Raw genomic sequence first — 14,784 nt, 5'->3', positions numbered from 1 at the left:
AGCTGTGCTGCTGCCATCAACACCTTTGTTTATAGATGTTGGAGATTGGCCTGTTTTTCCAGTGTCCTGTTTCTCTGACTGTGACTGGCTGGATGTGCTCTCTTCATCCTCGTACATGGGAGCTGGCTCGGAGCTTGTCTGCCTGGCTGTGTGTTTCCTGGACAGGGCCGCTTTTTACAGTTGTTTTTTGTATCTCTGCTTCTGTCTCCTTGAACCCCAGTTGGCCTCGGCAGATGGCCGCTCACACTGAGCCTGGTTCTGCTGGAGGTTTCTTCCTGTTAAAAGTATGTTTTTCCTCTCCACTGTCGCTACAAGCATGCTTGGTGTGAGGGATTGCATCCGAGTCAATGCAATCAACTGGTTTTCCATAGATAGAAAATTTTGAATTAATTTGACTGTGTGATCTGGTGAACTATAAAGTGCCTTGTGATGACATGTGTTGTGAATTGGTGCTATATGAATAGACTGAATTGAATTTGAAATATTGATTACAGTTTGCTTCAAGCTACAGAAAACAAAACAAACAAACAAAAAAACAGCAAACAACAGTGAACCTTTTGGTTGATATACAAACTGATGTGACAGAGTACGCATCATCCCCCTGTGGTACATGGTAGTGGCAGCATCATGCTTCAGCAGAAAAAAGGAAAGGGTCAGAGATGCTGCATGTAAATATAGTAAAAAAAATAAATAAACATGAAGAATTACTGTTGAACTCATTAAAACCAGACTGGGATAGAGGATCCACTTCCAACAGGACAGCCCAATCAAAGTCCAGACCTAATCCATTAAAAAAATGCTGGCAGCATCTGAAAGTGCCATTCATAAATGTTTTCTGTCCAATCAGACAGATATTTGCAAAGATTAACTGAGAAACATTACAGTCTCTTGATGTTAAATAAAGAAAACTATAACAGATAAACCCCAAAGGACTTAAGGCTGAAACTGAGCTAAAAGCCAAAAAAAAACACAAAAAAATAAAAACAATGTTGAAACTGTAACGATACAGTCGTTTGTTTACATTATCACTGCTGCTTACCTTTATCAAGGCTGCACTTTAAAAAAAGGAAAATGTATAGAGAGCTGTAATGAACAAAATTTCTTTTTGTATACACTTGTGTGTACAAAATGACAAAGTCTATGTTTAAAAGGTGGTTACAAAAATATTTACTGAAAAGTGTTGGATACAAACCATGCCAGACTTTTTAGGTTTTCAGTTATGCATACATTGTGTCCATCTATATCACATAAAATCCCGATAAGATCAATTCAAGTGTGCAGCTGCATCATCCAACTATTAAAATAATTAGCTTGGGTGTTTTTAAAGATAATCCTCTCTTGAAATTAGAGCTAATTGGAAACGATGTGAGTCAGAATACACAACCTCTATAGTTGAAAGGAGATCTAAAGGATCGGGGAGTTATTGTATAGGACAAGTCATGGGAGATCAAGTCAAGAAGTCAGACAGAATGTTTTGGCTCCTTTTGTTTGGACAAGATCAGTAAGAAATAGCTTGGAATAATTTAACGGTGCATTCAAACACAGTTTTAGTTGTTTTATAGAACAATTCTTTAAGAAATGAATGTTTCTCCTCCTGGTAAGAAACTTCTGGGTGTGGATTGACTTCCACATTGCAACACTGAATCACTAAATTAAATCCAGACTCTGACTCACACGATTTATAAGATATATTGCTTGCTGTGGTAAACCACAAGGAAAAAGCCTCAATGTTTGGCAGGGAAATCATATTTTATATCACCCAGCCTGTGAGTAGCAGCAAACTTGCTGGCTTTGTGAATTAACTCAATGCTGTTTCCCGTCAGCATCAGTACTTATTGATCTCAGCGCTTTAACGCCTTCACCTTTGTTCAGGTAGGATGTTCTCCTTGGTTAGGACATTCAAAGTTCTGTCGGTCGCTCTGTCTGAGGACCGTAATTGGGTATTGCATGTGAACACAGACCATATTGCTATGCAAAATCGGGGTGTTAAACTTCCAGGTCCCTTGTGACTGTCAGTGTAATCTCCTCTGAGAGCTGTGGATTTTGGAATCGACAATATGCTTCCCAGAGTTCTGACCTACAGAAACAAGCCAGAAACTCTGCAAATTTAGCCCTACAGCTACAAGAAAATACACAGAATTATTTTTTTCTTTTCTTTGATTTTTGCTGAAGGGGGCATTTTGTTTAAGACTACAGAAACTAAAGTGCTAAATAATATAATTGTGTTTGTGTGCAGCTAAGACTGCACTTCAGACACCAGAGACACGTAGGGATTAATGACCATTTCCAGTCAGCAGCTTCTTCAGGATCCCAAAACAAAACACGTTCACACCTTTTAAAGACTTGGCAAACTAACAGTTTGATCTGACTCGCATGCATTTGTTCTACAGACAGGCTGGTACATCATCCTCAAAGGTTTGCAGAGATATGTGAAAGTGTCAGCTACCTTATGAGCCTTTCCTTTTAGTGCAGTCTTTGTGTATTTGGGAAATATTTCAGTTTAAGATAAGTATGGACAGATTCTTGAGGCAGTCTGTGTACTGTTACCTTTTTTTAAAATTCATTACTTATTCTAACTTTTTATGTGAACTTTATAAAGCATATGTAGAAAAAGAAAATGGCAGCATTGTGAAAGGCATTAGGTTGGTTTAGATCACTGAATAAGGTAATTTTTCATTATTTACCATAATTGTTGTTTTTTTCTTATTTTTCTCCCCAAATTATCTTCTGTTTAAGTTGTGACTCTTTACCTGTGTTTGGTTATATTTTTAAATATGAATTTAATTACCTTTTACATGACTGTTTTGCTTGTCTGAGTAGTTGAAAGGAACTATTTTGATATTTTATCTTTATGCATAACATCACAACTTACAACAATATTCAGAGAATAACAATTTAAACTATTTCTAGAAGTACCTTATTACATCTGTATAATAAATACAAACTTTCATTACGCTCTCTTTGGTGTAGATTTTAGTGATAAAATTTTACGTAAAAAACAACCAAACATAAAAATACATATTGTCTTCCAATGGTATATAATGTAATGAAAAGTATTTGGTTCCTCAAAGGATTTTTTTTTCTCTTTTTTTCCACACTTAAATATTTAAGATGACCTAACATGTTTGGATCTTGATATTCTCTGTCAGGATTCCTGGTTGCATTCATTAAAACACATCATCCAGGTTCTAAAGAGACATATCAGCCCCAGACCATCACACTACCACTACCATGTTTGACTGTGGGTATGATACTTTTCGCTAATGCTCAGTAAAAAGTGGTTGTGATGGAACATATGCCCTCTAAAAACTCCCATTTATGTCTTTATTTGAACAGCAAGAATGAACGAATACTCAATTTGACTAATTCTCATGTTGTCCTCATATATATTGGCAGTCAGCCAAAAACGTGACATCAGAATAGGTGGGTGAATGAATGAATATGAAATATGATTATGGTTAGTTTATTTGGAAATGCTTTATTTGATTTATATAATATATTAATATATATAATTATGTAAATCAAAGTTAAAAGGGTGTACAATTACAGAAGAGGATTCAGGCCACTGAAGAAATAAATAAAGTTAACTGATTTATAAATACTATTTCAGTTTAATAGGGAAAAACGTCAGAATTCTGACTTTTTTCTCAGAATTCTGACTTTAATCTTAGAATTCCGACTTGTTTCCAAGAATTCTGACTTGTTTCCCGGAATTATGACTTTAATCTCAGAATTCTGACCTTTTTCTCAGAATTCAGACTGATTTTTTCCCAGAATTCTGACTTTAATCTCAGAATTCTGATTTTGTTTTAACCAGAATTCTGGCTTTAATCTTAGAATATTGACTTCAATCTCAGAATTGTGATTTTTGTTTTAGCCAGATTTCTGACTTTAATCTCAGAAATGTGATTTTTGTTTTAACCAGAATTCTGACTTTAATCTTAGAATTCTGACCTTTTCCTCAGAATTCTGACTTTTCCCCCAGAATTCTGACTTTAATCTCAGAATTTTGACTTTTTTCTCAGAATTCTGACTTTAATCTCAGAGTTGTGATTTTTGTTTTAGCCAGAATTCTGACTTTAATCTCAGAAATTAGATTTTTGTTTTAACCAGAATTCTGACTTTAATCTCAGAATTCTGACTTTAATCTTAGAATTCTGACCTTTTCCTCAGAATTCTGACTTTTTCCCCAGAATTCAAACTTTAATCTCAGAATTGTGATTTTTGTTTTAGCCAGATTTCTGACTTTAATCTCAGAAATTTTATTTTTTGTTTTAACCAGAATTCTGACTTTAATCTCAGAATTCTGACTTTAATCTCAAAATTTTGGATCTTAATGTAGATGGGCACCATGAAGGAAAAAATGTGGTAGCAATCAGCTTCACTGACAAAGATGTGAGTTGTTTGAGAGGGCCAGTGACACATAGGTTGATTTTTTACGTGCCCGAGGGGTCCCTGGCGATGCTATTTCATTAATGGAAGAGCAGAAGGTGATTAAAACAAGGGAGCTAATTTATTCTCTAAAACAGACATGGCTACGGCTTGATGCTAACATGTTTGTTAGAATTCAAGGTTTAAAGTCAGATTTCTGAGAAAAAGACAGAATTCTGAATTTTTTTCTCATATTATACTGAAATAAAATAAAAAATCAGTTAACTTTTTTTTTTTCCAGTAGCACTACTGCTCTTCTGAATGCCATCCAGTGCATCGCTAGTTAAAGCCTCGTCACAGTTTACTTGTTAGAAAAAAAAAACGGATGTTCCGGCTGATCTTAGCGGAAGTAGGTACGTGGCTGCTTCAGCTGACAGTCTACAATGATGGCGACAGAGGTTCAGAGCGGCGACCTCGACAGCGCTACGACCAGCCGGCTCGAAGTTTCCATCGACGGCCTCACTCTCAGCCCGGACCCGGAGGGTGAACAGAACCAAGTCGAAGAACCGAATCCGGCACCGGCTCCACCTGAGCTCGAGAAGCCGGTGGACGAAGAGGGCGACGATGGAGAGTCAACCAAACCTGCGATAGAGAGGAAATGGGGCTTTCCTTTACAGGAGCTGTACGGACTGGCCCTTAAATTCTTTAAAGGTATTTTACACATTAAAACAAAAACGGGTTTGACGCAGAGGAAGTGGGGGTTAAAAAAAGCGCGTGGTACTTTTGTGAGCACGGTTTGCTCCTAGCTGTGCTTAGCATTTAGCTAGGACTAGCTGCTAACTGTCAGGCGCATATCAGCTTTCTGGCTAATCAGTAGCTAACGAACATGTTAGCTGACCGTTGAGGTTTAAAACAGGAACGACACGTTTGAGGAGTGATGGAGAGAAGTTAGTTTTCTATCCTGTAGGCGTTTTTTGTGTGGTTTAGCTCGATAGAGAACATGTCAAGTCGATTGGAGCAGTTGTCCACTCTGAACTGTGGAGGCAGCGGCTTGTTTGGGGGCTTTTAACACGCCCTGTCTTTGCACTGCAGCCCAATGAAACCATGCAAGGTTGTATATTGCACAACCTATAAAGTTAAAGAATGATCTTTAAGTACCAACTCATTATTTTTTGGAGTAAGCCTTATTTTATAACAGAATGGTAACACTTGTTTTCTGCCTAACTACATACTGACCCTTACTAATCACTTGTTACCTCTACAGACCACCACCAAGTCGTTTAAACGAGTCGATTCCTTCAATCGAACCTCAGTTGGCCTCAGCAGATTGCCGCTCACACTGAGCCTGGTTCTGCTGGAGGTTTCTTCCTGTTAAAAGGGAGTTTTTCTTCTCCACTGTCACTGCAAGCATGTTAAATGTGAGGGATTGCCTTCTGGTCAATCAACTGGTTTTCATTAGATAGAAAACCTTGAATCAATTTGACTGTATGATCTGGTTGAATTGGATCTGTAAAGTGCCTTGACATGACGTGTTGTGAATTTGCACTATATCAATATACTAAATTGAATTGAATTATCTTCATCCCTGTAATCATCCCTTGCCTCAACTGGAATATCTTTTTTTCTTCGGCTTAAAATGGCAAAATATTCATGTTACATTTGTGATTTAACAGATCAAATTCCATTCAGTAAAACAGATTATTTTATCAAAAAGTCAATAACTTAAACTTTAAGTTCTTTTCAATGTATTTGTTTTGTTTGTTTTTTGCTCCATAATCCTAACCTAATGGATGCTTATTGATTAACCAATGTGAATCTCTGCAAAGTTTAATTTAACATGAGAGGGAATTTCCTTCTAAATAATAACCCAAGAATTCTACACCTTTCACTAATATTTTAATCCCATAAACAAAAAGTTGATTTGTAAGGATGTACTAAAGTGTGAACAACCTCTAGCTGCAGACATGTGGGTTGTTTTTATTCGCACACCACTCTGCTGATCACTGTGCAAACAGCTGCACTCTGCACAAAGAAAATCTCTGCTATGTATTTTTTTCCTCAGTGTGGGTTAATTCTACTTGTTTACATACCAAACTGTACACAATCTCACTAGCTCTCCTAAGTTAACCACAATCCTCTATAAATTTGTCCAGATATCACCTCCGCATTGCAACACATAATAGTTGTAGCAATATTAATCAGCCATTTAAAAGGCTTTCACAAAGCACCCCTGCTTAGTTAGCTACAGTTGTCATGGTGACATCCTGATCTAATAATCTAATATAATTGTTTCAGGGTTTCTGCATAGATGGTCATATTTTTTTTGATTGTTAAAGACTAAAACAAATCTTGCATATTTTAGTTTCTGGTGCGTTCTCATTGTTGGTTGTCAGAGGTTTGTCAGAATATTTGAATGTTTTTTTCATTCTTCACAGAAAAATATGTGCATACTATTTTTTTTTTTTCTGATTAGATAAAGATGGTAAAGCCTTCCACCCTACATATGAGGAGAAGCTTCGACTTGTGGCCCTCCACAAACAGGTTTTGCTGGGCCCTTATAACCCCGATGCTTCACCAGAAGTCGGCTTCTTCGACGTCCTGGGAAATGATCGCAGGTAAGCCCCAGAACTGTAGTGTGAATTATGTAGTTTTCCTATTTATAATAAAGCTTCACCGTTTTATTACCTCTAAAGCTAAATTTAATTAAAACATTTATGGGTGCTGATCTCTTTTGGTGGAGTTGATTAATATTTATACAGTTTTCTGATTAGCAGATGGTTATTATGGCTGTTTATTCGTGATTTGATTGTACTGTTTATCTTCCATGTGCAGGAAGGAGTGGGCCTCCTTAGGTAATATGGAAAAAGAAGATGCAATGGTGGAGTTTGTGAAGCTTCTCAACAAGTGCTGTAACCTCTTCGCTCCTTACGTCATATCACACAGAATTGAAAGGGAGGAGCAGGAGCGGAAAAGGTGAAGAGTATAGTTTCAAATTTGGCACTTTGTAAAAGCAATGCATATTTCACTTAGGAGTTTGGTATTAAAATTTTATATAATAATGCAAAGGTAACTGAAATTTTAAGAACAATCTTGATTACTAAAAATGGTTTGACTTTTGAGTTACACATATTTTTTGCCCCATTCAGGAAAGAAGAGGAGGAGCGACTGAGACAGGAGGAGGAGGAGAGGGAGCGACAAAGGCAGGAGGAGGAGAGACGAAGGATTGAGGAGGAGGAGAGGTTGCGAAGAGAGGAAGAGGAACAGAGGCAGGCGGAGTTGGAGAGGCTACGGATTGAGCAGCAGAAGTATGTTTTTATTGTTGGGTAAAACGCAAACTGATCTCTCCTTAATGTTTTTCATCATGTTTTATTTAATATTTAATGTTTTACTGCTGGAAACTCAGCTTGATGCTGAGTTCACATTCAAATCGGTTTCCCTTAACTTGCAAACTGTTCTGGCGTCCTGTTTTATTCCTTGCATATCTTGTCTGACAAAGCTTCCCGCTGTCATTTTAACCAGACAACAGATAATGGCAGCATTGAACGCCCAAACAGCAGTGCAGTTCCAACAGTATGCCGCTCAGCAGTACCCCAACAATCCAGAGCAACAGATGAGCCTTATCCGCCAGCTTCAGGAGCAGCACTATCAGCAGTACATGCAACAGCTCTACCAGGTCCAACTGGCTCAGCAGCAGGTAAGAAGACGACTTACAGCAGCTCAGTTTACAAAAAAGAAATGCTTTCCAAAGTATTTATAACCTTTATACTTTACGTTGTATGTTATTAAATATGTGGCCGCCAAACAAGAGATTCTGTTAAATATATCTGATATTTGTGCACCACCAAAAAAAAAAAAAAAAAGGGTAAGATAACCTCATTTGCTGAAAGGAAGCCATTAGATGTTCAATTTAGAGTAGTGGGTGTCATGCGGTTAGGGCGTTTTTCTCCAGAGAAGTTAGCCTAAAGTGACGGTAAGATGGATGGAGCTACTGGCATCGCATGCTAGAAATAGCAATGCTTAGATCAAAGCATATTTATGTGTTTTATTATTTTCCTGTCAAACTTCAGACATGCATCCAACGGAGAGTCTTGGACAGATTTATTTTGTAATTTTGTATACACAACTGTAAAAAAAAAAATTTTTTTTTTTAAGAACAGCTCTCTAGACAGTTTCATTTTTTTAAAGTACGGCATTGAAAACAGTAATATAAACATATGACTGTATATTTACAGTTCTAAAATTTCAGTTTTTTATTTCTTTATAATAAAATATTAATATAATAAAATGACCCAATTTACATAACATTCAGCAGTCTAATGGCAGTGGGGAAGAAACTGTTATGATGCATCTCTGCCCATCTTCACTGATCTGCATCTCTGCCCATCTTCACTGATCTTGACCTATTGTTCAATTTTAGTGAGATGTTGCTTCTCCAAATTAGAAACCAAAAGGATCTAATTACGATATGCTACGATTCAATACATTTCAATTTCCAAGATATGTTTTTTTTTTTTTTTTTTTTCACGCTATGTACCCCTCTGTTTTTCATTACTTTGTGTTGGTCCAGTACATGATTGGAATGCATGGAACGAAGTGTAAACAATGCAATGTTTTATGTTTTTAAATCTGCAATTTTCATTTCAATTAAATTAGTTAATCGTTTCCCTTTGGTTATTTATTTATTTATTTTTACTGGTTCATTTTATGATATAATTCTTTGCGGTTCTCATTGTGTCCCAGGCGGCCTTACAGAAGCAGCAGCAGCAGAATGATTCAGCTCTGCAGGGTACCTTTGATTCCAACAGCTTTAACAGTGCTGAAATCACGTCTGCATCAGCGGCTGGAACGTTATGTGCTGCTTCACCACTTTCCAGTGAGGAAGCTCCTACTGTCAATGGAGGCCAGTCAGACTCTTACTCTGAGAGCATGGACAAAGAGCCGGAGCCAGAGCCTGCAGTCGAAGTCTCTGAGAACGGGCCTTTATTAGGTTTGTAGGCTGTAGCTATATTTTTTTCCCTCTCATTGGAAAAAAAAAAAAAAAAAAAACCATAAGTGCAGGATTTGAACTCATGAAGACAGATCCACATTTTCCCTTTAGTGCAGCTAATGGCAGAAGGAAGTGGAACACTCTGCTCACTTATATGACCTTGTGGGCTGGGAGGATGAGTGCTTGACGCATGATATGATTTAGGTTTTATCTGAACACAGTTTCTACTAACGAAGAAAAAACAGTCAAGCAGAAAATCAGCAAAGTATTGGATTGACATACGGGGACAACTAGTGTCCCTTAAAGAGATCGAGTGGCTGAAAAAATAACAGTAATAAGTGTGTAAGCAAAAATCTTTTACCTGTAAATATGTGGCCTGTCTTTGGTTGCTGTCATATAAACGAGTAATTAATCAGCCTGTTGGAGCTGCTGGTTGTTTGAAATTCGGTTTCTTTATAGTGGAACCAATCACCTGGGAGTGTAATATTTATCTTCAGGGTAGGGCTAGGCTTACAGTGTTATTGCAGATTCTCTTTAACAGATTACAAAACGTCTGTTTCTCTTTAATCACAGCAGACTCTCCACCAGTCATAGCCGCGCCGTCCATGTGGACGCGGCCGCAGATCAAGGACTTCAAGGAGAAAATCCGCCAGGATCCCGACAGCGTGATCACAGTGGGGCGTGGTGAAGTTGTGACGGTGCGCGTTCCCACCCACGAGGAAGGATCTTACCTGTTCTGGGAGTTTGCTACAGACTATTATGACATTGGCTTTGGGGTGTTCTTTGAGTGGACAGACGCTGCCTCTGCTTCAGTCAGTGTGCACGTGTCGGAGTCCAGCGACGAAGACGAGGATGATGAAGGTAAGGGATGGCTTGGAGTGTGTGATTCCTGCTGAAATGTAGCTCACAGTGGCTGCTAGTGAAATAAAAGCTGTGGCCTCTATTCAACATGCTTTTATTGATGATATTCTTTTCACCTTAAACTGCTTGAACCTTTGATGGATTTCTTTTCATGATTTAGTTAAAGCTTCTAAAAGTTCAAAATACTCTAAAGTAAGCATTGTCTGGTAACTATAGCTGTAAAAACCGCTGTAGTAATGGGAAATGTAGGGCGTCATTTTTCAGAGATCTGATTTTGCAGTGTTGGTGTGTGTGCATGGAGTGGGATGGTAGTTATGCCTGTCTGTGCCCCATACAGCAGTAGAAAACTGGTCATCATAGTACTTTATAGTGTCACATAGTTTGTAGAAGGAAAATGTTATTGAGTGTGAGGATGTAACTTTTAAAACCTCAGTCAACCTTGGCAGATAGCCGCTTAAACTGAGCCTGGTTCTGCTGGAGGTTTCTTCCTGTTAAAAGGGAGATTTTCCTCCCCCCTGTCGCTTCAAGCATGATTAGTGTCAGGGATTGCCTTTGAGTCAATGAGTCGATGCAATTAACTGGTTTTCCTGTGGAACTGTTGAGGCAGCGGCTTGTTTGGGGGCTTTTAAAACGCCCTGTCTTTGCACTGCAGACCAATGAAACCATGCAAGGTTGAAAATTGCACAACCTATGAAGTTATAGAGTTACCTTTAAGTTACCTTTAAGTACCAACTCATTACTTTTTTACAACAGAATCTCCTAACTACATACCAACCCTTACTAATGATTTGTTACCTCTACAGAACACCATGTCATTTAAAGGAGTCGATTCCTTCAACCGAACCCCAGTCGATCTCAGCAGATGGCTGCTCACACTGAGCCTGGTTCTGCAGGAGGTTTCTTCCTGTTAAAAGGGAGTTTTTCCTCTCCACTGTCACTTTAAGCATGCTTAAGGGATTGCATTCGAGTCAATGGGTTGATGCAATCAACTGGTTTTCCTTAGATAGAAAACTTTGAATTAATTTGACTGTATGATCTGGTGAACTGTAAAGTGCCTTGAGATGACTTGTTGTGAATTGGCACTATAGAAATAAACTGAATTGAATTATCTTGATCCCTGTAATCATCCTTTGCCCCCACACGAATATCTTTATTTTTTGGCTTAAAATGTCAAAATATTCATGTTACATTTGTGATTTAACAGATCAAATTCAGATCAGTTTATTTTTATATCTGGTTCCAACTTTATAAACACGTCAAGTTCTTTTCAGCTGAATTGTTTGTTTTTTGTTCCATAATCCTAACCTAATGGATGCTTAACCAATGTGAATCCCTGCAAATTTCAATTAAATGCGAAAGGGAATTTCCTGCTAAATAATGCACAGGTGTTGGTAGCTAGTTTTCCTCTAGCTCAGAAGCAGATGAGAAGTTATTGTTACTGATAACAGAATGGATGGTTAGTAGACAGTGGCAGGGCGAATTTCTTCTGGTTGAACAACTGAGGTCAACATAGCATTTTTTGTTGCTCAATAATGTTAGATTATGTGCATTTTTCACAACCGGAAATATTTCTTAACAGCCATATTCTGAATGCAAAGGGAAAAGTGTAGCTGGGTTTCTTTAAGCCAGATGGCTGGCAGTGTGCAGATGAGTGGTGAGGGATGGAAAATAAGATCAGTTTCTTCATAAATAGAATGCAAGGATGGAATAGTGACACGCATACCTTTTTATCTGTATAAAATGAGTTCAAACTGTAGGTCCTGCTATTGATGCTAGAATCATCGGCTTAGAGGGGTTATGAGCATGTTCACGTGGATATATTTTCCCATCTAGTATGGCTGTAATACAGGCCAATGTTGCATTTATTAATGTAGTGTTATTTTAGTATGAATAATGAAAATATTAAAGCATCAAGAATTAAATATAAATAATAACATCCTTTCTTTTGCTGTTCTAATGTCTCACATCGGTTGTGTCCACAGGAGATCCTCCCACCGAGGAGGAGAAGGCAAAGAAGGAGGCAGGGAAGCCTCATGTGGATGAGATTGTGCCGGTTTACCGGCGGGACTGTCACGAAGAGGTGTATGCCGGCAGCCACCAGTATCCTGGGCGCGGAGTCTACCTGCTCAAGTTTGACAACTCCTATTCCCTTTGGCGCTCCAAGAGCGTCCACTACAGAGTCTACTACACCAGATAAGCCCGACTAAAGACGCAGGGAGAGCCGAAGAGTGTTTGTTCATATTATGTGTGTGTAGGTGAAGATGTATGTAAAGGCAGCCTGTATCTGTGTGTGAAGGACTAATTGATCCGTTATGGTTGGAAAAGACCACCAGAGGGAGGCAGAGAGACGCATCTGGAGCCCTTACTGGAGATTTCACTGATGTATTCTGTTTGTGCGGTCGTGAACCAAGTTCCAGCCATGCTACACATCTTGTTTGAGCCTTTGGGTAAAAGGAGTGTGCATAACTGTTGTAAATTCACCAACTGCCCTTGCTGCACTTGCATACACAAAGCTGTAGGAGTGTCCTCTAAACCTTTGTGTTACCACTTTTTTTTTTTCTACCCCTCCGCTGAGCACACCAGCCTGGGACGTCCCAGTCCCAGCCATATTCTGAATCCCGTCCTTGTGCGACTGACACCTATTAAACGAGAGGAAGCTCGGCATGTCCAACACTGTGAGCTGAGTTTTCCTGTTTTTTGGAAAGAACGCCCCCCCTTCCACCCGCCTCCGAAAAGACAGACTGTTGGAAATCCAGCGCTACTGCAAAATGTTTCTTCATAACACTATGCCTTTTTCCAGAGATCCTCTGGTTCACACATTAAAAACATCAGTGGAGACAAACATAAACATGTTTTTTGTTGTGAAACAATCGTGTCGGTCTTTTCCAGAATCACTAAGCTCAGATGACGTCAGGAGGCTGATGGGGTCAGAGCAAAAGTCTTTCCATGTCTTTGCTACCTTTTTGATTTTTCTCTTCATGACTGTATGACAGGCCGAATGCAGAACCGGTAACTTTTTTTTTGGAGACTACTAGCATGCATATGAAGGACAGGTAATGGTATAAGGATCTCCTGGCCCCTTTAAACAGATGCAGTGCAGAAAAACTTTAAATTCAGATCATATTTAAATGCAGTTTTTCATCTCCAGGCAGCTGTTCCCTCTGTCCTTTGCTCTCTGTGATGCATCAAACTGTTGACTTAATTTTTATATTTTTTTGGAATGCCAGTAATCTCCAGCACCTGGCCGTAAAACTACCAACAATCCCGAACCGCTCTGTTACATCTGCAGAAATCTGAAAGGCATAAATATTTACTTTTTACTGTTGTGGTTTGCCTCAGAGAGCCGCCGATCTTCATCCCTGTTGCTTAGAGAATTGTGTTCTGCATGACGTGTCGATATTTTTCAAAGCTAACCCCATTTCTGCATCCACGTGGTTTCTTTTGCCTCTGCTTGACGAATTGTTCTCCAAACGTTTGTTTAAACGGGGGGTTTGTTCAATGGCTGAAGGAAAAAGGTTCTTGTTTTTGGCTTTATCACACTGTGCTGTGTGTGTGTGTGGCCAAAGGTAAATAAGGGTCTGTTCATCAGTTTCCAGTCATTTAAATACACTCTGCTCAAAAGCATTTAGTGATTTGTTCATCTAATTGTCACTACATATGGCTCAGTCAATGCCATTTCCTGTACCTGAAAAGGTGTTTGATTATTTTTTCTTTCTAACCAGTTGGTTTTAGTTGGTCAAGCCTTGTATGTAAATAATTAAATAAATGGGTTTATGTGTTGGGTTTTTAGACTTGGAGGAAGGAAACATTTTTGCAAATCGCTGCACTGTATTATAAGGTGAATGAGGTTGTTTTGCCCCATATCTTGTTAAAAGTACAAATGTATAAGACTATTGGTATGAAAGAGAAGCTCATCTTTATTTTACTTTTTGAGTTCATAAGTTGCTAAATCATTTTGGGCATATATTTAATCTTGATTAAACTTCATCTTCTGAACTGTGTCTGCTTATTATAATATGTACATGTTAAACTAGCTTGATTTTTCTGTTGAAATACAAGGGTTTACTTGCGTTTGAATTAGAATTATAGTATACTAAGCTAGAGTTAGTGCAACAATGTAAAAAAAAAAAAAAGTCACTTTTTATGCTTCAGATCTGAGTTCTTAACCTTGTTACATAAGAATCAAAGGGTGGAAGATGCAAATTAAGGACGCAAAGGGACATAAGGAGGTAAAACACAAAGAAAAAAAAAAAAAAAAAAGACATGCTAAAAGAAACGATCTGAACAAATAAAGCAATAAAGAGAAGGAAGGATATACAGGGTGGATGGAGCTGGACCCTAAGGAAGAACAAAAATGCAGCTACACTGATAATGGGACAGAATATAAAGAATAACATTTCCATAAATTATGACTTTTCAACACTTAAAGAGGAACTAGATATTACAAAAATCAATTTCTAGACATTTCCACACATAGTTTTTTTTTTTTTTTTTTTTAAACCTTGTTTATTAAACTAGGAATGCTTTTCTAATCTAAGAGCTGCACGTCCTCTCCAGTAACAAGA

At 38.2% G+C, this 14,784-nt stretch overlaps 1 protein-coding gene across 2 annotated transcripts; it reads left to right on the top strand.

Annotated features, from left to right (window-relative positions):
* The first annotated feature begins 4,770 nt into the window (after nt 1–4,770).
* On the top strand, nt 4,771–14,215 carry acbd3 (acyl-Coenzyme A binding domain containing 3). 2 transcript variants are annotated; one of them, XM_038287487.1, is made up of 8 exons: nt 4,771–5,082; nt 6,845–6,986; nt 7,204–7,344; nt 7,518–7,676; nt 7,891–8,065; nt 9,112–9,358; nt 9,935–10,219; nt 12,202–14,215. In XM_038287487.1, exons 1-8 carry the CDS (start codon nt 4,815–4,817, stop codon nt 12,414–12,416), a joined length of 1,632 nt encoding a protein of 543 aa, XP_038143415.1. In that variant the 5' UTR covers nt 4,771–4,814; the 3' UTR covers nt 12,417–14,215. The 2 variants fall into 2 exon arrangements, with proteins under 2 accessions (XP_038143415.1, XP_038143414.1); XM_038287486.1 differs by having other exon boundaries at nt 4,772–5,082; nt 9,932–10,219.
* The last annotated feature ends 569 nt before the right edge of the window (nt 14,216–14,784 follow it).

This window comes from Cyprinodon tularosa, unplaced genomic scaffold (assembly GCF_016077235.1).
Source record: "Cyprinodon tularosa strain WSP-4 unplaced genomic scaffold, ASM1607723v1 ctg24, whole genome shotgun sequence".
NCBI lineage: Eukaryota > Metazoa > Chordata > Actinopteri > Cyprinodontiformes > Cyprinodontidae > Cyprinodon > Cyprinodon tularosa.
This window is presented reverse-complemented; position numbering and strand designations above follow the sequence as displayed.